This window comes from Musa acuminata, chromosome BXJ3-11 (genome assembly GCF_036884655.1).
Source record: "Musa acuminata AAA Group cultivar baxijiao chromosome BXJ3-11, Cavendish_Baxijiao_AAA, whole genome shotgun sequence".
Lineage (NCBI taxonomy): Eukaryota > Viridiplantae > Streptophyta > Magnoliopsida > Zingiberales > Musaceae > Musa > Musa acuminata.
The window spans coordinates 30,673,992-30,696,127 of NC_088359.1; the positions used below are offsets into that span (position 1 = coordinate 30,673,992).

A 22,136-nucleotide genomic window follows, 5' to 3' on the forward strand; every position below is an offset into this window, starting at 1 on the left:
GCGAGATTTTACGAGGAATACAAAAATATTATATTTATGTGTATGGTATCACTGGTATTGTTATTAAGAATAACAAATTCAAAGCTTTTATGTTATTTGGAATTTCTACTTTACTTTACTTTGTGATGCTTACACTAAGATAATATTCAAATCGAAAGATATATTACTTTATTCATAAATACTATTTAATCACTTGAAATTCTTTTTAAATTTGAACAAGTGGGAGATTGTTATAAATTATTCAAATTAAAAAAATTATTTTCAAAAGAATTATTTGAAAAGGTGGTTTCTTTTATAATTATTTTGGTAGTTATTTTTCAAATATTGTGTCTTTTGAAAAAATATCTATAAATAGATATTTGAGGGTAAATTATGAATACATCTCTTTCATGCTCTTCTTCTTTATTCTCCAAGTGATTAAATTACATGTTCTCTAATTTTTCTTTGAAAATTCTTTATGTTTACTTAATAAGATAATACTTGTCATATCCACTGAAACCATTTACATCAAACCCATAACAATCTTATTGAGAAGATAAGACAAATATTATTTTTAAAAAAATATTTATACACGTTTCAAGCCTAAATATTTCCTATAGTATTGTTATTTATTTGCATAGTATTTTCATCATCTTCTTTATCATATTTTTCCAACAGTTGCCCCTGATCGACTGATTCCGATGCTGTCAACGCCGGTCCCGTTTGAAAATATTCATCGGAGTAGAACAGAATTGAATCTGATTAGAAAGCAAATGCACCTATGTAGGTAATAATTTTTTAAAAGCCGACGTCTTATAATATGATAAAGTGTTTACGAACTTTATAAAAGTTTGAAAAACTGTAGTACTTAGTTTTAATTACTAAAAATTACTACTAAGAACTATGCTCGTTAAAAGTTGGTGACAAGATATTAGCATTAAGTTGACTTATCAAGAAACAGGACGACAAGGCAATGGGTCCATCTTCCCTTGTCCCAAAAATATTTTCCGAAAAGAATAATTCTTACTGTACGAACGATATAAACCATGAAAAAGGAATAAAAGGAAACAATATCCCAAGGGAAGTGCGAAAGAGTACTGACGTGGAGCGGTTTCGAGGTCCGACGCGCTCGAAGCTTCTATTACAGTCCCCTCCAACCGAGCCCTCCCGGTTGACGATCCAAGAAGAAGACTCGTACCCGTTTCGTGTGCCTCTAGACGAGACGGCGAATCCGGGATCAGGTAAACGATGATTCGAATCTGGCTGACGTGTAAGTGGTAGTAGGTCTGCCGTCGCTGATATTGCCATCAAACAGCTTGGCTGATGCCCACATGTCGTCGTTATTGTCGCTATTTCTCTTTTCTCGAAATTAAAATTCTATTTTCTGTTCCCGGTTCTTTTTAAGAATTTTGTGCCTCCTATTTATTCATTCTTCCATACACCGGAAATAGAAGGCCGTTCTTATGCTTTGTTCTGCGCCGCGCCCTCCTTTGTCTACATCTAAAGCCAACCAAGTCCCTCCTTCTCCGTTCCTTTCAGTCTCTCATCGCTTTCCTTCTTCCTGAGAAGGATCTCGCGATCTCATCGTCGGAGTCTGCCTCGGCCGAGCCGATCGATCCACGTAGCCGTTGCGTGGGTATTCTCTTTTCCTGGAGATCCGGTCGTGTTGTTGTACTCGGGGTTGGAGAACGAGTTAAGATCTGTGTTAATCGCGGGGTTTTTGGCTTCAGCTTGAGGAACCTTGGGTTGTCGGTGGGCTAGGGCCAACTCTGCTTGCCGTACTCGCTCCCTTTGATATTTGATTGATCGTTCCGATTATGACGCCGTAGAGTGTGGGATTTGTCGGAATAGTATCGAGGTTAGGCGCGTCTGGGAAGGAGTGAGAATATGTCGAAGGTGGTTTATGAGGGATGGATGGTCCGTTTCGGGAGGAGGAAGATCGGGCGCTCGTTCATCCATATGCGGTACTTCGTTCTCGAGACCAAAATGCTCGCGTACTACAAGAGGAAACCTCAGGATATCATGGTACCGCATCACTCCTTTGGTTTCTTTTTCCTAATTCTTGTATTGATGTTTTCTCTTATTTCGTCTGGACTCAGTTGGATTAGGAGTTCTTTTTGTTTATCCGTTGTGGCTTAATATTTTCTTAATTGAAATACTGAACTGTCTCAGCGTGTTTACCATTATCCAGCTTCCGATCAAGACACTTCTTATAGATGGAAACTGCAGAGTGGAGGATAGGGGGCTTAAAATGCACCACGGACATGTAAGCCTTCTTCTTCTTTAAGTGGAGAAAGCCTGATTTCTGAAGGAACACTTAACATACCTCTCATTCAATTTAGAGTCCTGGCTTAATGCCAGTTAATTTCATGAATGCTATGATTTTAACAGCTTCGTGTATGCACTGTTCTATGACCACGTTTTGTGGACAGAACATTGTCCTGATAATACCAAAGATTATGTTTATGAATTTGACATTCTTTTTTTCAATATCTTAGATATAGCATATACTCATGTACTTGAAGTCTTAGATCTCCAAAACCTTGTCTGAATAACTTCCTTATACATGCTAACTTGAGGCAGTTTTGGTGTACCAGCAGTATAAACTTTTAAGTTTTAACCATAATAATTCAATATATAATATCATTATTTTTTGTTGGGTTTCAATAATTTTCCACAGTTTATTAACAGTTAGAGTTGCTTCTTATGTTCTAATATTTTTTATGCAAGTAAGTGACATGTATGGCACCAATAAATATGTCTTAGTCTTACTAAAGATGATTCTTTATTGTAGAAAATTCAAATTTGTCTTGCTTCGGCACATACCTTTGATTCTTATACTTTTGTCATTTTTGTTTTGTATCGATAAAATGTGTTGATTAATTTGTTATTTAATTTCTCTTCGATTTTTAGATCTGATAGAATTTGTTGTTCTTCTCTTTATAATGACATGTGTTGATTTTCTTATTTTAACGTGCAGATGGTTTATGTTTTATGTGTTTACAACAAGAAAGAGAAGTATCATCGGATTATGGTTTGTGCTGACTTAAGTTGCTTAACTTCACAAAGTAGAGCCACTTTTATCCACTTTGGACCTTCTATTTGTGTGATTATCAACAAGGCTGAAATATATTTCCATTTTGCTTAAGAATTGTATTGCTTTAATAGAAATTGTTATTTAGCTATAGAAAACTAACATGACTGTAAGCAGTGCCACATTTTTCATAAATTCAAAAGTTGTGATTAGAGTCATGGGATTTGTCTAGGGAGGGTATTGTTCTGATTAAAAGGGCAGTCAACTGCATAAGACTCTGCCAATACAAGGTCTGGGAGCATCAATGTACAATAAAGAAGTAGTTTCCCTGACTCGAGAGTCGAGACTTGGTCACTTTGATTGCAAGGAGCAATCATACTCTGATACCAAGCAAAGAGACTTGTTCGTAGTGCTGATCCATAAGATAAATTGTATAACAATGCTTCAAATACGCCTCCTTTTGATTTATCTGAATGTCAAAAATGAAATACACTTTCCTGATAAATACTGATAATTTATGCATATGCTTAATTAGTAAATTAAATAGAACATATAAATTAATTTTATATATTTCATTTTAAATAGTTTATTTATTTAAATTAGCTCAATCCAATAGATAGCTTGGATCCTTTTATTTCCTTTTGCAAACCACAATAAACATTCTTGGCCCTCTTTGATGTAAAGATCTCGCTTCGACACTTCATCCCTGCTAGTTACTGGAAGTCTCATGTATATATATATATATATGTATATGTATATGTATATGTATATGTATATGTATATGTATATGTATATGTATATGTATATGTATATGTATATGTATATGTATATGTATATGTATATGTATATGTATATGTATATGTATATGTATATGTATATGTATATGTATATGTATATGTATATGTATATGTATATGTATATGTATATGTATATGTATATGTATATGTATATGTATATGTATATGTATATGTATATGTATATGTATATGTATATGTATATGTATATGTATATGTATATGTATATGTATATGTATATGTATATGTATATGTATATGTATATGTATATGTATATGTATATGTATATGTATATGTATATGTATATGTATATGTATATGTATATGTATATGTATATGTATATGTATATGTATATGTATATGTATATGTATATGTATATGTATATGTATATGTATATGTATATGTATATGTATATGTATATGTATATGTATATGTATATGTATATGTATATGTATATGTATATGTATATGTATATGTATATGTATATGTATATGTATATGTATATGTATATGTATATGTATATGTATATGTATATGTATATGTATATGTATATGTATATGTATATGTATATGTATATGTATATGTATATGTATATGTATATGTATATGTATATGTATATGTATATGTATATGTATATGTATATGTATATGTATATGTATATGTATATATATGTATATGTATACATATATATATGTGTGTATATATATATATATATGTATATATATATATATTCCTTCAAACCGAAGTAGACAGTTGCTTTGTAAAATTGTCACCAATTGAAACTTAAAGATCTTTTTATTTTCGTTTGCAAGCCACTATAAATGTTCTTGGCCCTCCTCGATGTATTTTTGCTTCACCCCTGCTGGTTGCTGGAAGAGTTGTGTATTCATTTATTCTGTTGTCAACTGGGGTGTTCTAAACAGATCCTTTGTAAAATTTCCCATTAATAGGTGTTAAATCTGTCACCTATATTATATAATTTTCTTCATTATAGGCATGTGACCCATATTTTACATCTTTTTGTGTGTGCTTGTGCTGCATATTATTATTCTTAATACTGGTTTTCTTTTTGAACCAGATGGCAGCATTTAACATTCAGGAGGCTCTGATCTGGAAGGAGAAAATTGAACTTGTTATTGATCAGGTATTAAGTAACAATTTCATTAGTTATATCATCTTCTTGCTATCCAGTGAACATATAATGTTTTCTATATTTAAGACTACTTCACTAGTGCAGGTTGTTACAATAAAAATTAAAAATTATTAATAATAGCATAGTTGTAAGTTAGAACCATTTTGTTCCAATAAAAGGAAACACTTAGAAGATTTTTAGATCTTGAAGCCTCTTTAAAGCATTTATTTTTTAGAAGATTTCGAGAACTTGAAGCCTATTTAAAGCATTTATTTTCTACAAACAAAACTCTAGGGTATATCTTTTGATTATAATATAACAAACATGTCGTTCCTTTTTTGGCATTTAGAGGATCTTACATACAAAGCTACCCTAGAATTATTGGCTAGTTTTTAAACATTAGTTTTACCTCATTATCAATGTGGATGAACACTGCTGATAAAGAAACATGTAGAAATAGAACACAAGGAATGCTTTTGCTTTCTTTAAATGTTAGATTAAGGTGTAACAGGAACTTTTTTACATGAAAAAAATCAGCATAAAAAGTTATTGAAAACACGAGCAATTAGCTATGCAAACTTTCAAAGTATTATAAATAAATTGAATTAGTGACTGCATTATGCACCCTATTAAATCATGTTTAATCAACATGGATTGGAAGCATGTGTATTCTAGAGTCCTAGACAACTTTGTTTATTGCAATGGAATAAGGGGTCTGGGTATTGATAAATTAGACTAATGTGTTTGTTCCCCACCTGGCATGCAAAATTAACTAGATATGGGACCTTTGTTTTTGTTTAGACCATTGGAATGCCATTCAAATTGGAATCTCATTTGGATCATTTGGTTGATGAATAATTTTTTGTATAGAGTTATATAAAGAGGTTGTTGAACTGGTCTTTAAGGTAAATGACACTTTATATTGATTCATTTACACATATATAATTATTTTGGATTACTCAATTGTTCATCTCTTCCTACAAGCAGCAAGATTTCATAACAGCTAATGGAAACAAGGTATATGCTTCAATTCCATATGGACCTATGGCGGATGATGGAAGAAATGCTTCCTCCTCTGATCGGGAAAGTCAGTAAGTAATGATGTAATATGTTTTTACAATTATTTATTAATGTTGTTTTAAGAATACATGACATAGTGGAAGCATTATCACTTGATCTACCATTAATTTATGTTTTTTTCTTTTGTCTTTGGTAAAATGATACTTTAGATGTCATTTGCCCAGATTTGCCTTGATGTTTCTTTCTTTTATCATATATTCTCATGTTTTTTCTGGGATATTTGATGAGAGTTTAGTGGAAAACATGCTTTTGTCTATTTATCTTAGATACTGAATCTGGTGTGATTTAGAATTTAAGCCTACCATTCTGCAGACAATATAATATATATCTTCTATACCAAGGTTCGTCATATCGTACCGTACCGGAGTTTCGACCCGGGCTCGGTATGGTACGGTACCGGTGTACCGGGCGGTACACCAGGGTGTACCGATACTGTAGTACTGTAGTAATGCTACAGTGTAGTACTGTAGCACTGTAGCGGTACAGGGCGGTCCACGTACCAAGTACCTGAAGGATCGGTACATACCGCCTGGTATGGCCGGTACACTTCGGTACGGCAGACACTGTTCTATACTAAGTTTATTAGAGTATTGATATTTGACAACAAAAAATGCAAATTTTACTTATAGTCTCTTACATAAATTGGACTGTTAGGATAACATTCTGCATGTGTGCTTGTATATGTATCCCTAATCTGATCTCATACGGAAGTTGAAAGGATACTTACTTTGAGATGAACATTGATAGGTGTGAGATATGACATATCTATTAATATTTGCAGACATGAAAATCTATCAGATGTTATTATTAGTATGTGCTAGACCAATTTGCCAAGATTTCTGTTCAAAGATACATATTATCCATTTGTTATGCGTTCATGCCTCTTAATTGTTGGCCACAAAAAGAATTTTAAGACAAATGGATGTTAAAAAATGTAGTAATTTAATGGTGCTGAATTGTTGCTGAAAACTCTACTGTTTGTTCATAAGCAGATATGGAATGAAGTTTCAATGAGAACTGAACTATAAGGATGCTTGATAATTATAATTTATAAGGAACCTATTCCTGTTCTTAACTTTTGGATATTGTGAGTGTATATCTTAACCTTTTTCTACATGTCTTGGTACTCATACAGATTGTTGTTATTTTATATATAGTATGGTGGAATGTCTTCTTTCTTGCTAGTCACAATCTCATCTCAGTGTTGATTACCTTGCATTGATTTTATGAAAAAGATGTAATGAAATTTATATATCCATGTCAAAATCTTTTAGTTTCCTAATATTTCTTGTAGGTGTAGTCCTGAAGAAGAAGAAGAGAGCCGTCCTACTTTATCACGGAGAATAACCATAGGAAATGGTAAGGGTTAACATTGATTAGATTTATGAATTTGCAACATATGTTGTGTTTTTTGGTGGCATATAGAGTACAGTGTGACCATCACTTTCCGGTTTGTAGGTTTTCCTGATTCTGTACCTGATTGGACCTGTGATGTTGATTCAGGCTTGTTAAGTGAGAACAACTCTGATCAAGTCTTTTCTAGGAAACATTGGCGTCTTGTAAGATGCCAAAATGGTGAAATATTTCTCTGATTCTTTTTCTATCTTTCCATGTTCCTAATATCTTATTTGTTTTCTGCATTTTACAGCAAATTGTAGCCTGAAGAATTATAAGAACTACTGTCTGCTTTTGTTTTTCTTGTTTAATCTTGAAGTGAAATTACTAATACCTTAACTTCTTCTTTCAGAGAGACAATATGCAGATGTAATGCCTAGCTACGTCATTTGTGAATTTTGATAGCATAGCTTTTGTAAACATGTACTTTTTTCTTTACCAGATTAAATATGCCCATATATTCATGTGTAGCCTGCATAAGTTTATGTTTCTAGATTAGATTCTAGTTATAGGTACTTACTTATCTTCTGTTCTATTAGACTAGTTAACCGAAGGACACTTCTTAGCGTAAGAGAGGAAAAAATAGATTCAAAGATCTGATGACAGAAAATTTTTGTTAGAATTTATATTATGAGAAGACCCAAGTAATGATATACTTAATGTTATTATGCTCCTTATATAAGAATAGATGATATCATTAAGTGAGAATTATAGGAAAATTCAGATAAAGATATTCTTCAGATTGACCCAAAATAGCTTGAAAAATTCTCAACCCAGCTTGGAAATGGATAAAGCAGCTCTAACAGAACTCCCAGCTGGAGTAGGAAAAGGAAAGACAAGCTGTCCAATTCAGAAAAGATATTTTTAGTTCAATTCTAGTTGGAATAATATAGGAGAAAGAAGCTTCCAACCTGCTCATAATAAAGTTGGTAGGACAGGATTGACCCAGTCTCTTCATGCACTAGTAGGATTAGACTTCTTGTTTTCAGTAATTTTTGGGCTGGTTTTCATCCATCTCAGCTGATGTATTTGGAAGCAAAATTATCTTATACTCTATTTGTTGTCCATGACTCCTATCACGAATATGGTATAGTTAAGGTAAGTTGTCTGACATCAGAATCTGAATTTAAATAATTCCATTTTTTTTCTTTTTGGAATTGGATGAATTGCGAGGTGATGAAATTATAAAATAGGAAACCTTATTTCTAATGTTTTAGTATATAACAACGCTTGAAATTCCCAGAACAAAAATTAAACTGTTTGTCATTTAAGTCCATTGGAGGTACTTTTGCTCCAAGGAATGAAGCCTTATTAGGAGAGGCATATCCTAACATAGTTTACATGGAAGTCATTGTGAAGGGGAATATTTTTTTGAGTTATGAGTGGATTGCAAGAAGCAGCTCATGAGGCCTAATTTAGATACCTCAAGTTGAAACAAACATAATTTTTCAGTTCAAGTGGATTCATGAGACATGCTAACAATCTCTAGAAGGCTATCGTCAATCTCCATGTGAGTGAAGGGAAGCAACCATTAGGAATTGGATGAATTGCGAGGCGATGAAATTATAAAATAGGAAACCTTATTTCTAATGATTTAGTATATAACAACGCTTGAAATTCCCAGAACAAAAATTAAACTGTTTGTCATTTAAGTCCATTGGAGGTACTTTTGCTCCAAGGAATGAAGCCTTATTAGGAGAGGCATATCCTAACATAGTTTACATGGAAGTTATTGTGAAGGGGAATATTTTTTTGAGTTATGAGTGGATTGCAAGAAGCAGCTCATGAGGCCTAATTTAGATACCTCAAGTTGAAAGAAACACAATTTTTCAGTTCAACTGGATTCATGAGACATGCTAACAATCTCTAGAAGGCTATCGCCAATCTCCACGTGAGTGAAGGGAAGCAACCATTAGGCTTCTTGATCACCATTTTCGGCCCCAAATTCCATCACCTGTTGCTATAGTATGTCAAAAAGCAAGATGTCCTATTTGATAGGGCTGAATCTGATGCACGCATGAGGCTACCATCAGTGCAGGATATCGGATACGTTTGTTGGTAAGTTTTCGATCTCTAACAAGTCACTATTTTGAGCTAGTGCTATCAAAAGATTTGGTATGGCACGTAGACAAAAAAAAAAAAAGGAAATTAGTTGCTAGTACTGCTATAATCTAGGATTTATCAACAAATGTAATCTGTACACTATATCATAGTTTCAAATAATGGTTGGTACTTGGTACATAAGTAATTAGTTGCTGGTACTGCTGTAATCTAGGTTATGTTGTATGATGATTGGTACTAACTGGTCTGACAAAGGACTGATATCGGATTATAAGATCCCATACCGGTCAGTATTTTATAATATTTTATTAAATTTTTTGAGTGATGGTGTGCAATATGGATCAGTATACCACCCGGGGTACCAATATCATATCTGTCTAGTAAATTTCTAAATTTGGTACCAGATCGAGATTTAAATTTTTGCACTACATAATTATATATCTATTAGTCTTGTGTTGCTACCTTATATATTTTTGCTAACTTGTGAAGCTCATAATCATTCAACACGCCACTTTCATAAGATATTGTGTATTTAGCTTTGCAATGAATCTTGAACTGTTTGCAACGATACTTGTTAGAAGAATTTATACCTATGATTCTGCCATGAATAAGAATGGAGATTACTTGGCAGGTTTGTGTGGCCTCGTGATCTATGTTATGTGCGTTATTGGAGACGTAATGATGATGGAAGTTATGGTGAGAATGTTAGTCTCATTTGTTTTTCGTTTGTAACATGCCTTGATGTTTGCCATTGTTAGGAATCCCAAAAATTGATTGTAGGTTCTTGCAGTTGTTTTATTCCGATCAAGGGAGCATGTAAATTGTAGTCCACAGCCAGGATTCGTTAGAGCCCATGTTGAGAGTATATTTCCACGTGCTTTGTTCCTTTAAAAACATTTGTTATTTATTTGTATATGCACTTGTCTATTGTATTGTAAATATTTTCAGTTATCTGAAAATGTATTTAATTATTTTCTTTCTCAAGGTGGGGGTTTCAAAATTTCCCCCCTAAAAACTCGCAATGGAAGACTGCGGACACAAGTACAATATCTTATGCAAATTGATCTGAAAGGATGGGGCGTTGGTTATTTCCCATCATTTCAGCAACATTGTTTGATTCAGATGTTGAACAGTGTTGCTGGTACTGATCCTCTCTAACTATAATAATTTAATTGGTTCTCTATTTCATAGCAGGTCTTTATTGATACATGTTTTGACTTGATTTATATTTTTCTTTTCGCTTTTCTTTTAAAACAACTTTACTTTTGATTATTAATGCTGTTTAGTTGCTTAACATGCATTGTGGTTCATAATTACTTTGCCTGAGAATTTTTTCCTGTTCAGTTAGGGGATAAGTAGAAGAATTTTTTTTATTCTAATAGAATGTGTTGTTCAACAAGTTATGCTCATTCTGGTTTGATACAACTGATTCCTAGTTTTGGTATAGTTGGATTATTTCTGCAAACTCTGTGTTTATAAATATTGGAATAAAAAGTTATCCTAAGCCTGAAATAGTCAGGTACCTGATTTTTTTTCTAAATTATCTCATCTAGGGATGGTAAAACAAGAATAGTCAATATGTTTATTACAGATAATTGCATTGTCATGACAGTATGGCTTGTTATTGTGTTGTTCAGTATAAAATAGACTATAGAAAGTTAGAAACAATGAGCATATATTTACTAATTAAGTTCTGATCGTAAAATATGCTGCTGGTTACATGAAAAAGTATTTCCCTGAAATGGCCAACTGAAATCTTAAATAAGTAAAAGCAATCTAAGCATGCATTATGTGATGAATGTAGGTACGTGAAGGTAGAGTTATGGTTTTATTTGATGTATGTTGTTCATAAAAATCAATTTGTTAGGAAAGGGAGAGAATATGATATTATCATTTTTTAGTAGGTGTTCGCCAACTGAAAAAACTGAGACTTGTGGATCGGTGGCAAGAGGGAAGTGTAAGTCTACTATAAGAAACAGAAAAGTAGAATGATAAATTTGGAAAATGAGTAAATTTAGGTTTCATAACTTTTGAACTAAAAGTTGTACTCTTGTTCCACCCTCCCCTTGAAATGGTTATATTCATATGGCGTAAAATACAAATACTTTAAATGGTGAATGAGAACATTTAATTAGTTCATGGTCTGATTTCAACTAAAACTGTGATTTAAGAGATAATCATATATGTGTCACCGGGTATTTTCATTTAGCATAATTAGGAATTTAGGATCTCACAATTTTTTTGCTGATTTCAAAATCTTATTTCATATACTTAATATAACATGGTATTCAATCCATGAAGTTTATATTCAAAGTTTAAATGTGAACGAAACTATTTAGATGGTTATCCTTACCAACAAAAGATTTCAAATCCGAAGAGTCACTTAGGTACAATGAGAGGATGTCTCAGAAGGACAGGTATCTCACTAAAAACAAGTCAAAATCCTAATGCAAAAAAGATTTATGCAAGGCATGCACTTATGCCAATAGAATGTCCTTGTAATTGTACTAATATTCTTGTTACTGCAGAACAATTTCCTAGTTGAACACTACCATTGTATATCACTTTTGGCTAGTTGAATTGTTACACCTTGGTTTAGTCCGCATTGAAAGTTGGTTAAAAGTTAGATTGACGTGTAGACGTTTGATGGGCTGTACCACTATTAATTTGGACTTAAGCATTTTGGATCATTGGTTCAGACTCAACAACCCTTATCCTATCAGATCGGGTGATGACATTAATATTCTAGTATTTTCCTAATTCTTTTCCAAGTAATGCATTTATGAGTATTGTCCTTGTGTAGTATCCTTGAATTTTTTAACTTTATATCTGAAGTTTACATTGTATTTTCTTCATAGTCACCGTCTAAAAGAGCCCATAAGACTTGAACTTCAATTAATAGAAATGTTACCAAATAAATGATGCTGATATGGATGTTACTTTCTCTCCTGAAATATTGTAACAATGATTAGACATCAGGTCTTAATTGTCCGCTAGACATTGTAACTCCCAGGGTAGCAGCGAATTCTAGTTTGTTTCAGTTGCTTCAGCAATGCCTAGGATGTCATAACTCAAGTAAATTTCTTGCTTCAACATATGATCACATTGCCCATGGTATCATATATTTCTTCTGCAACATATGCTGCCTTGATAATTAGCGAACAAAGAAGACATTTTTGTGATATACTTTTGCTGGCTAGAAAAAGATATATTTGCTGCATATGTGCATTGTTCTCTTTATCTTCTAATGTTTTAATTTTTAATAGATAACCACTTGAGTTAGTTGATCAAAGTTACTGCTTACTCACTATTATAGCTATCGGTGTCTTCTAATGTTCTGATGAGTGCTTACACCTTTTCTTATGGCAGGGCTCCGTGAATGGTTCTCCCAAACAGATGAAAATTATGATGTCTCGAAGATGCCATTGATGGTCAATATGACTGCAGAAACAGCTCCTATTAAGAAGGATAGGAAAAGGAAAACACAGGAAAATTCCGTTCAGCCGAATTCTTCACAGTATCAAATGCATGGTGCTAGCAGACATCATGTAATGTTGGATGAAGACTCTTATGATGATGAAGATTATAAAATTCCAGAGCCTGAACAAGAGGTTGGAAGGCTGCTACTATTGGTGACTTTGTGTTAATATTTTTGCCTTATTTGTATTGATGACAGTGTTACAATGTCTGCAGGTTTATCCAATCAAACTTGAAAATGAGATTAATAAGGCTGGTTTGTATATTATGTTTACCCATTTCATAATTTCGTAATTGAGATTAAAGTTGTGCTGGTTCCTAATAGTTGTATTCTGAATTCCTCTAGTTTTGGGTGAGGAACCTTCAGCTTCAATTGATTTATCAGGATTTTCTGGCAACTTACGGCGTGATGACCTTGACAAAAGCCGTAATTGTTGGAGAATATCTGACGGGAACAATTTCAGAGTTCGAAGTAAACAATTCATATATGACAAGACCAAGGTCTCATTATGCTTTTCTATATTGTGTATAGTTGGTTTTGGATCTCATTAAATGATACTTTAGATCTTGCTATTAAAATTTCTACTCTGTGGATTGCAGATTCCTGCAGGAAAGCATCTAATGGAGCTTGTAGCTGTTGATTGGTTCAAGGATGTCAAGCGAATCGACCATGTTGCTAGGCGAAAAGGTTGTGCAGTCCAAGTAAGCATCTCTTCTGCAGCATTATAAGCTTAATATTTCATTCTTTTTTTGCTCCTGTTGGGAGACTGAAGATTACTAAATTGCTATTTATTTAATCTGCATTTTAGTTTTGTTTGTTATAAAAGTTTTATGAATGGCATTGAGGTTCAGTAGCTCGATACTGACTATTTGTCTAAGTTTCTCTTTAAAAATTATTTGTTCAATTACTAAAAATTTCTTATTGAAATTTCTGAACCTAACCAATACAATGGTGATCATCCAGTCATTCTGAAATCTTGAAATGAGCAGTTAGAGTGTTCTTGAGGAAATATTATAACTCTAATGGCTGATAAGGGCCTGCAATTTGTTTGGAACAATTGCATTTTTCATATTATGACAAAAGAGGAAGTATTTTATTTAAGAACAATCTCATAGATTCAAATTTTAACTAACGATGATTACTTATCCTCAAAGGCGACTGCTCCAAAGCAACTACCTGATTTTTTTTTTAGAAAGCTACCCATGTTCTGTATAATTTTTATCCATGATCTCTCTGCAGTGGATCCGACTATCTGGTTGATATTATACGTACTTGGACAGTAATGATATCAAAACTTCTTTGGAGTTTCTGGATTTTGCGTTGGCTCAATATCAGTTCTCGCAGCTAAAAGAGAGCAGCATATAATGAAGCTAATATGGAAGTCCTTAATGTTTAATGTATCTAATTATGGACTTGTGGAATGTCATCTTCTATCAGGTAGATAGAAGAATTTTCTAGTTCTAAGAATTCAGTAGCTAGAACCAAGATTCGTAATACCGTACCGTACCGGTATTTCGACCTAGGCTCGGTACTGGTACGGTACAGTATACCGAGCGGTACACCCAGATGTACCAAGCACACTACACTGTAGCACTGGTGCACTGTACTGCTACAGTGCGGACCGGTACCGGGCGGTTCGCGTACCGCTGGCCTGTCGGACCGGTATGTACCGCCCATACCGGGCGGTACGATTCGGTACGGCAGACACTAGCTAGAACTCCAGTACACACTATCTATTTTTGAGCCATATTGAACTGTATTTAGAAAAACAACTTGTAGATTTTCCAGGAATGTACATTTGGTGTTAGAATATTTTTCATGTCCAAATTTATATGAAATTCTAGTAGATGGAACACTCTTCTGAGGCTAATTAAGATCAGAGTTTTGTTGTTCAAATCCTTAGAGATGTCTTTGCACATGGAATACCAAAGTAAAGCATGTGAGGGGAAAGAAGGTTGGTGTCAGATGTGGCTTTTACAAACATGCCTTCAATTTGAGAAAAGGCCTCCCAGCTATTAATTTTAGTAATTTAACTAATAATTAAATAATTTTACACTAAGGAAAATAGGGAAATCATTCATATATGAACCCCTTGGGCTCACAGCCTCTTATCAAGGGGCTGTGGGAACAAATTCTCACTAAAACCCGCTAAAAGAAACACTGGAACTCCTTCAATTTTAATAGTAAAATTGCTCCTCTAACCTATCTATTCTTGCATTGGGACTAGAATAATAAATATGCTATTAGAACTTTTTTGACTGACTAATCTAGCTACCACAAATAAATGGCAAATATTAATCAGAATATTAATAGAAAAATGAAAAGTCTATTATATTACTACTAGAGGTTGTAGAGGCTTATTTAGCTCTCTACTTTCCCAATTTTGTTTAGAAGTTTGCTAAGAAGGGATTTTTGAAGATCCAGCCACAATAGGATTAAGCTGTTCACTCTCTTCCAAAATCAAAGAGACCTTCTTTACTCCCTGAACCAGCTTAGGAGACAGAACTCTTGACATACTGTATGCTTCTCTTTTTTATTGAATTCTATTCAATCCATTTGTTTAATGGTTGTTCCAAGTTGTCCCGAGCTACTGTCATAATTGACCCATATTTGGGTTTTTTTAGTGACAAAAAAGTTTAATCTAGGGCCAAATAAGCCTTGGCCATGCTCAGGCAGATGGGAGCAGGCCTGATGCTGAGCCATGTGATAGCAGTTGATTGTTGTTGTCGACTTCTTAACTTCTTATAATTTTATGCAGTGCTTACTGTTTCTAGTTACATTGATTATAGCAAGAAATATTTTGATATGGATCCAGTCTACCAGCATGGTATGCTGGCATACTATGGCATCCTTCTGCTAGGGTAGGAGAGTAGGCGCCAGGGGGCGGTGGTGGTGCGCGGAGGTGGGGAGGGGGAGAGGGAGGAAAGGAAAAAGGGAGAAGAGGAGGAGAGGATGAGAAGTACCAAATATGAGGTGTGTGGCAAGCAACAGGTGATGGCAGATGGGTGACGACATAGAGAGGGAGACAGACCTGCAAGTTATGAGCCATTATAGTCATGAGGGCCTAAAAAAATATTCGGATAAAAAACATATGCTGTTTGAAGAAAAAGGGACCAGACTATCTGAAATGGGATGGTCAGTGTCTCGGTGCCCAATAGGTCTGGTAAATACTGGTCAGTACAGACTGGTTCCAATGAGATTGAATCCCCTGGATTGTGACATTTAGTTTTTTTTTATATGACACATCAATGTGGATAATATATAAGGTTGAATCTCCAATTTTCTTATTTCATGATGGGTGTAACATTTCTTATTTGATCCTAAAAGCATAAAATATGAATTTATTCTTCTTTTTTCATGGTGTAAGATCAGAGCCCAAAGGAGTGATTTGTGGTAAACATTTTGTGATCAAAATTTATTATTTCTTATGTTTCTTATTTTGCAGGGAAGCAAGACTTACCAGTCTTCCAAGCTATTATTTCTCTGAAAACTAACAATTTCGCATTGAAACCCTTTTAAGCATATTTCTAATATGCTGTAAGGGAAGTCTGAATATTAACTAGTTTATTCTATATGAATTTCTAGGAATTTGTCTGTTGGCTGCTTCTATAAGCTAAAAACAAGATCAATCCTCATCTAACTGTTTTTATCTTTTTTCATTCTTTTAGATTTTACTTGTCCAACTCAGTTTGAAAAAAGTTTTTGTACATATGAACTGCAATTCAGCATTCACTGATTCACTTTTAATATTCTAGTAAGTTCTGATCCCAACTACAAATCCTTCCATTTTTCTTGCTTGGTATCGTATAATGACTGACACTGCACTATATAGTTGAGGCCAAGGTTACTGCCTGATGTAGAGGCTAATGTTGCCCACAGTAATGAGGATAAACTTGTCATGATTCGTATTGTGTCGATGTATATGAGGGCCAATTTTTACAAATGGTCAATACATCTAATCTGTTATGCCTGAGTTAGCTGAAAGCAATAGCAAAATGCCAGTTGGCTTTATTTGCTGGATCATCAGTTAACTATCTCTAACTGTGGTTTGGCATTTAGGGAAATGCAGTTTAATAGCTGGGTTACCAGTAATCCCAAAAGCTTTAAGTTTAGGAAGGGACCCGATTTATATTAAACTCTAACATCTCATCTTATCTACAAATGGGATTAGGCGTGACATAAAACTGAACCCAAGAGCATGGTACAAGCCAATTAAAGAGAAGTGTATTGTACAAATTATAGTTAAACATTGTGAAATATGAAGGGGCAAATACAAGAGTCAAACTCAATCTGTTTTTATACCTGATAAATATTTTGAATGTGTTATCAATACTCCCAAAAGCTTAAGTTATTAGGAAATGACCCAATATATATTAAACTTGAACGCATGCATTAAGTTCTTTCTTCATGATTTTTACATGAAATATTATACTTGTAAAATTAAGGTTTTTTTTGTTAGAATATCTTTAATAACTGACTGGTTATTATTGAAATGCAGTTTAATAGTTTAAACATTTTGTATATATTTGCTTTGAAATACAATTTACATATGTTCTCATATCATGCACCACAAAAAATAAAATTGAGGTTTCACTGTTAGGTTCTTAGTTTTACCTTGGAAATGTAGGTTGCCTCCGAGAAGGGACTATTCTCATTGGTGATAAATGTGCAAGTAAGCTTCCATTCATTTCAAAATATATTATTGTTTAACATATTTCCTCTGTTGATACTAATTGACTCTTGTTTGCTACTTGAGTAGTGGTATAAAGCAAATGTGATCTCAGATATAATCTTGTATGTTATTTGCGTAATTGTTAAGATCTCAAATATATCAATTACAAAATTATAGTTCAATAATTCAGATGTGAATGCATTGGTCATTCTCGTGTAGGATAAAGTATGATCTCAAGAACTTTTAAAAGATCTACGTGCTGTGTATGCATTTCTAAAAATTGTTCCTTTAGTTGTAAATCAGCTTGACAGGAGAATAGGACAGTCCTAGACTTGTCTGCTTGTTATCTGCATCCTTGAACATTATATATATATATAAATATATATATATGTATATTTATTTATTTATTTATATATATGCTAAGGTTATAGTTTCTCAGAGATTGTGTAGCATCTCCAAGCAAATTCAAGATTTTAGGCAACAGATGGTTATTTTGTTAATGCAAATTCTTTTTTCTGGGTGTCTGAAGACTCTGAAGTAGTGTGAGAAATGAATTTCATGTTATTTGCAGGTTCCAGCTTCGACTCATTATAGTATGGTCTTCTACTTTGTGTCAAAACCACTGGTTCCTGGATCACTACTGCAGCTTTTTGTTGATGGTGACGATGAGTACCGAAATAGTAGGTTCAAGCTTATTCCAGCCGTTCCCAAGGTTGTCATCTTCTTCAAGAAGCTTTTAATCTCTGTCCTACTTAAGCCGATCAAATCTGAATCATGAAGTCAAATTACACAAGTACACAACAATGTCTCTATTATTAGTTTTTTTACGATATGTTTCCCACACTAAGTGGGATTTCATCAAATGACATGAGATAGCCTGTAAGGCTTCCCTGCAACATGTAGGCGATGCATTTTAGTTCTAGTACATTTCTGTGCAGGGCTCCTGGATTGTGCGCCAGAGTGTTGGAAGCACTCCCTGTTTATTAGGTAAAGCAGTTGACTGTACGTACATTCGTGGACCAGATTACCTGGAAGTAAGTTACCACAGGAAACTATTGTCTCTAATGTCCATTGCAGTGTTGGAAAAAAATGAATTCTAAATCAGAGCTAATACGTACATGATGACTAACAGTCATTATCTGGTGCAGATTGATGTCGATATTGGTTCTTCTACAGTGGCTAATGGCGTTTTGGGGCTTGTTTTTGGTGTGATTACAACATTAGTAGTTGACATGGCTTTTCTTGTGCAGGTACTCCTATATCCTAAATAGATACACCACATCATATAATGGCATGCATACTTTTATGTTGTTGACATTATTAGAAAAGATGAAGTTGAATTCTCCTATTAATAGTGATTTAAAAAGTGCTAGTTGTCAAAAGATGCCAAGGTCCACAAATGTCTGAGGCGCTAGGCGCTCGCCCGAGTAAAGTGAGGCGTTAAAATATAAAAATATATAATATAATTAATAAATATAATTATTTAAATAAAAATATGATATTAAATTAAGACAATCTTGTTAAATCACAATATCACATTAACAAAAAATCTCAAAATTCAAAACAATAACAATAATTTCAAATAAATAAAATTAACAGTATTAAAATCAAAATACTATATTAATCTAATAAATAAAAATACTATTACTAGTATATAGTTAGCAGTATATTATTAATATACTGTTAATAGTATACTATTGAAGTGAGAAGAGTGTGAGTAAGAGGAAGATTGAGGTTGCTGACTAAGAGCAGCAACAACGACAGTGGGAGCGGGAGTGGCGGGCGACGACAGTGGTTGCGGTAGCGGGAGCAGTGAGCGGCTATAGTGGCAACGGTAGCAACAAGCAACGACAGCAGAAGCAGCAGGAACGACGAGCAGCGACAATGGCAGCGGGAGCGGCGAGTAGGGTTAGGATTGGGAAGTTACGAGAGGAATGCTGATATCGGAGCTTTAGTTGGTTCAATCGCTTTAGTTGGTTCGATTGAACCAACTAAAGCTCCGGAGATCGAACCAGACCTAAAACATTGGTTCGGTTGCCTGGTTTAACCCGAGCACTCGCTCGAAGCGCTTGACGCCTGGGCTCGGGCGAGCACTCGAGCACTTGTTGAAATCACTTCCTATTAGTTTGCTTGAGCTGAGAGATGTTATTGCACAAATATATTCAGATGATTTGGTCCTATTAACAGACATCAGTGAACAGAACCAAAGTATTTGGTCTCTCTTATGAGGGTTATTTGGTGTAATCTCTATTCAATTTTCATGTATCTGTTTGCATGCCATCAAAGTCGATGGTTGAACAATCCTGCAAAAAAGTGAACTTTTACTGATTTGTACCAATATATCGATCAACTATTTGTATGTTATGTACTAAATTGTACCAAGCCATATCAACAATATTAACACATTGGTACACGGGAGTGTACTAATGTATCGCTCGTACCGGTCTCCTATTGGACCGGTATATACCCTCGTACCAAGCGGTATACTGCAGTGTACTTTTCTTATATCTAAATCAAAATTTAATATTGTCCTCTAGTGGAAATTTTATTTTTCTATTTGTCACATTCACATCACAAGTTTTTCTGTTGAAAACCTTTTTTTGATGGAAGGACATGAAACAATTTTTTTCATTTCTCCATCTTGCATTGAGTTGTCATTCACCATGAAAATTTAGGCTTAGAAATTATGAAAATTCCTGCTTGTTGATTAAATAAGCACAATAAGGCAGTTATAAGCTTATAATTATCCTGGCCTAGCAAGATGGCTCGCTTGGTTGCCTTATCATAAATGACTAATTGTCAGTATCCACCAACTAGTTGGAGCTGGTCCTTCTGAGCTTTAGACCACATCTTGAACTTGTGTTAACAATGACTACCTTGGCAAGGAATTCAGCACCGAGTTCATAGGTCTGATATCAGAACATAATGAAGCGTGAACTAATTCCTTTCCTCTTGAAAGAAAACAAATTGATGCTGTAAATTTTTTATGATTTTCTACATATGTCTTCTTTGATTAGTGATGCTTTGTTCACAGGCAAACACTTATGAGGATCTTCCGGAACGGCTTATCGGTGCTGTCCGTGTATCCCATGTGGAGCTGTCATCTGCTCAAGTACCAGTTCTCGAAGCGAGTGATCCCAATGTATAAGCTGTTGGCTGACAGTATTGGATTCATTGTTCCCACGCGTAGCGGCGTTTCTTCACCACCTTATACAAGTGAATCATTCTGGTTTTACTTCCAACTCTCCGATCTTGCAAGTCTTTGCCCTTTTGTATTATCGGATGACGAAAGGGACTCCGTTATTTTTTCACCGACTTACTGCGTTGGAGGGCTACGGATAATAAACCATTGATGGTTTGCATATGGAAGTGTAGATTGACTACCTATTAAGAGTTCATATCACCCCAGCGATCAGGTTCGTGTACTATCAACTCCAAGTATATTCATAGTCCCTCCTATTTACTAATGATGTTGCCTAGAGAGAGCATCGGGACCACTAAGCTTGACGAGTTCAAAGCATCCGTATGCGCTTTCTAAGAGGGGTTTCCCCGTAACTTGTCTTCGTTTTCTTTTACATATTCTCTGACATCAGGTCGATGGTACTTCGAAGGTTCCAAGTCAAGTCATCAGATCGATGTTACGCTACGGCCGTCGCCTACCAATCCATGAAGATAAGCATCCAACTATATTAATTATGGAAGAATCAGAATCATCATCTTCATCTTCATCTCCGATGTCTGGGCAGACGCAGATTCCCATCAACGTTGAGATGGGTCAGATGGGCAACGCCGCGCCACACCAGCAAATGAACCAAGAAGAGACAGCGCCACAGCCACAGCAGCACCGTGGCTGGGATCACAACGACAGCAACACTCTGTTGGTGGTGGCGACGCTCATAACCGCGCTCACCTATCAGTTGGGAACCAATCTCCCAGGCGGGTACTACCAAGATGACAGCAACGGGCACGTGGCCGGCGACTCCATCCTGCGCGACAAGCACCGCAAGAGGTACTGGCTTTTCATGACGGCAAGCTGGGTGGGGTTCGGCAACTCCATGCTCATGACGCTCGCCCTGCTCACTGGTGTGCCCGTCGCCTCCCGCCTCGTTCGCTTGCCCTTCGCCGTGGCCTACTCCAGCCTTGTGCTCGCCTTCATCTCGTCGCAAGCCAATACCTGGTTGGTCATGGACCTCCTGATCTGGGTCTTCGTCCTCGTCCTCCTGTGCGCGGCCATTAGTTTGAGGAACAGGGAACCGCTCTGGCCAGCTGCCGTCGACAAGATGAGAGCCTGTTTCTTTCACCTGTGACCGATTACTTGAGTGTGTTGCTATTGTAATTGCTCTGAATCGATTAACCCATCCGCCATATTATCTATCGTCTGTTGTTTTCTCCATAATATGGATGGCACTCTTCTGTATTGGTTGCGTCCCTCCCTGACAACGTCAATACATGTACCAAAATATAGCCTAATGCTGTTCGGCCTCACCAATTTCTACACTACAAAATCCAGA

The 22,136-nt window shown here is 35.0% G+C and overlaps 2 protein-coding genes across 9 annotated transcripts; both read left to right on the forward strand.

The window, feature by feature from the left end:
• The first annotated feature begins 1,246 nt into the window (after nt 1–1,246).
• Nucleotides 1,247–21,372, forward strand: LOC135652836 (protein ENHANCED DISEASE RESISTANCE 2-like). 8 transcript variants are annotated; one of them, XM_065174119.1, is made up of 20 exons: nt 1,247–2,004; nt 2,152–2,245; nt 2,960–3,013; nt 4,886–4,951; nt 5,927–6,030; nt 7,314–7,378; nt 7,478–7,594; nt 10,107–10,171; nt 10,256–10,337; nt 10,461–10,616; nt 12,845–13,086; nt 13,169–13,208; nt 13,299–13,453; nt 13,553–13,654; nt 17,581–17,625; nt 18,197–18,337; nt 18,564–18,659; nt 18,774–18,875; nt 20,660–21,041; nt 21,237–21,372. In XM_065174119.1, the coding sequence occupies exons 1-19, from the start codon at nt 1,883–1,885 to the stop codon at nt 20,771–20,773; spliced, it is 1,962 nt and encodes a 653-aa protein (XP_065030191.1). In that variant the 5' UTR covers nt 1,247–1,882; the 3' UTR covers nt 20,774–21,041; nt 21,237–21,372. The 8 variants fall into 8 exon arrangements, with proteins under 8 accessions (XP_065030191.1, XP_065030190.1, XP_065030193.1 ...); XM_065174118.1 differs by having other exon boundaries at nt 21,219–21,355; XM_065174120.1 differs by having other exon boundaries at nt 1,272–2,004; nt 2,171–2,245; nt 21,219–21,355.
• On the forward strand, nt 21,261–22,110 carry LOC135652838 (uncharacterized). Its single transcript, XM_065174126.1, has one exon. It carries the CDS (start codon nt 21,261–21,263, stop codon nt 21,930–21,932), a length of 672 nt encoding a protein of 223 aa, XP_065030198.1. The 3' UTR covers nt 21,933–22,110.
• The last annotated feature ends 26 nt before the right edge of the window (nt 22,111–22,136 follow it).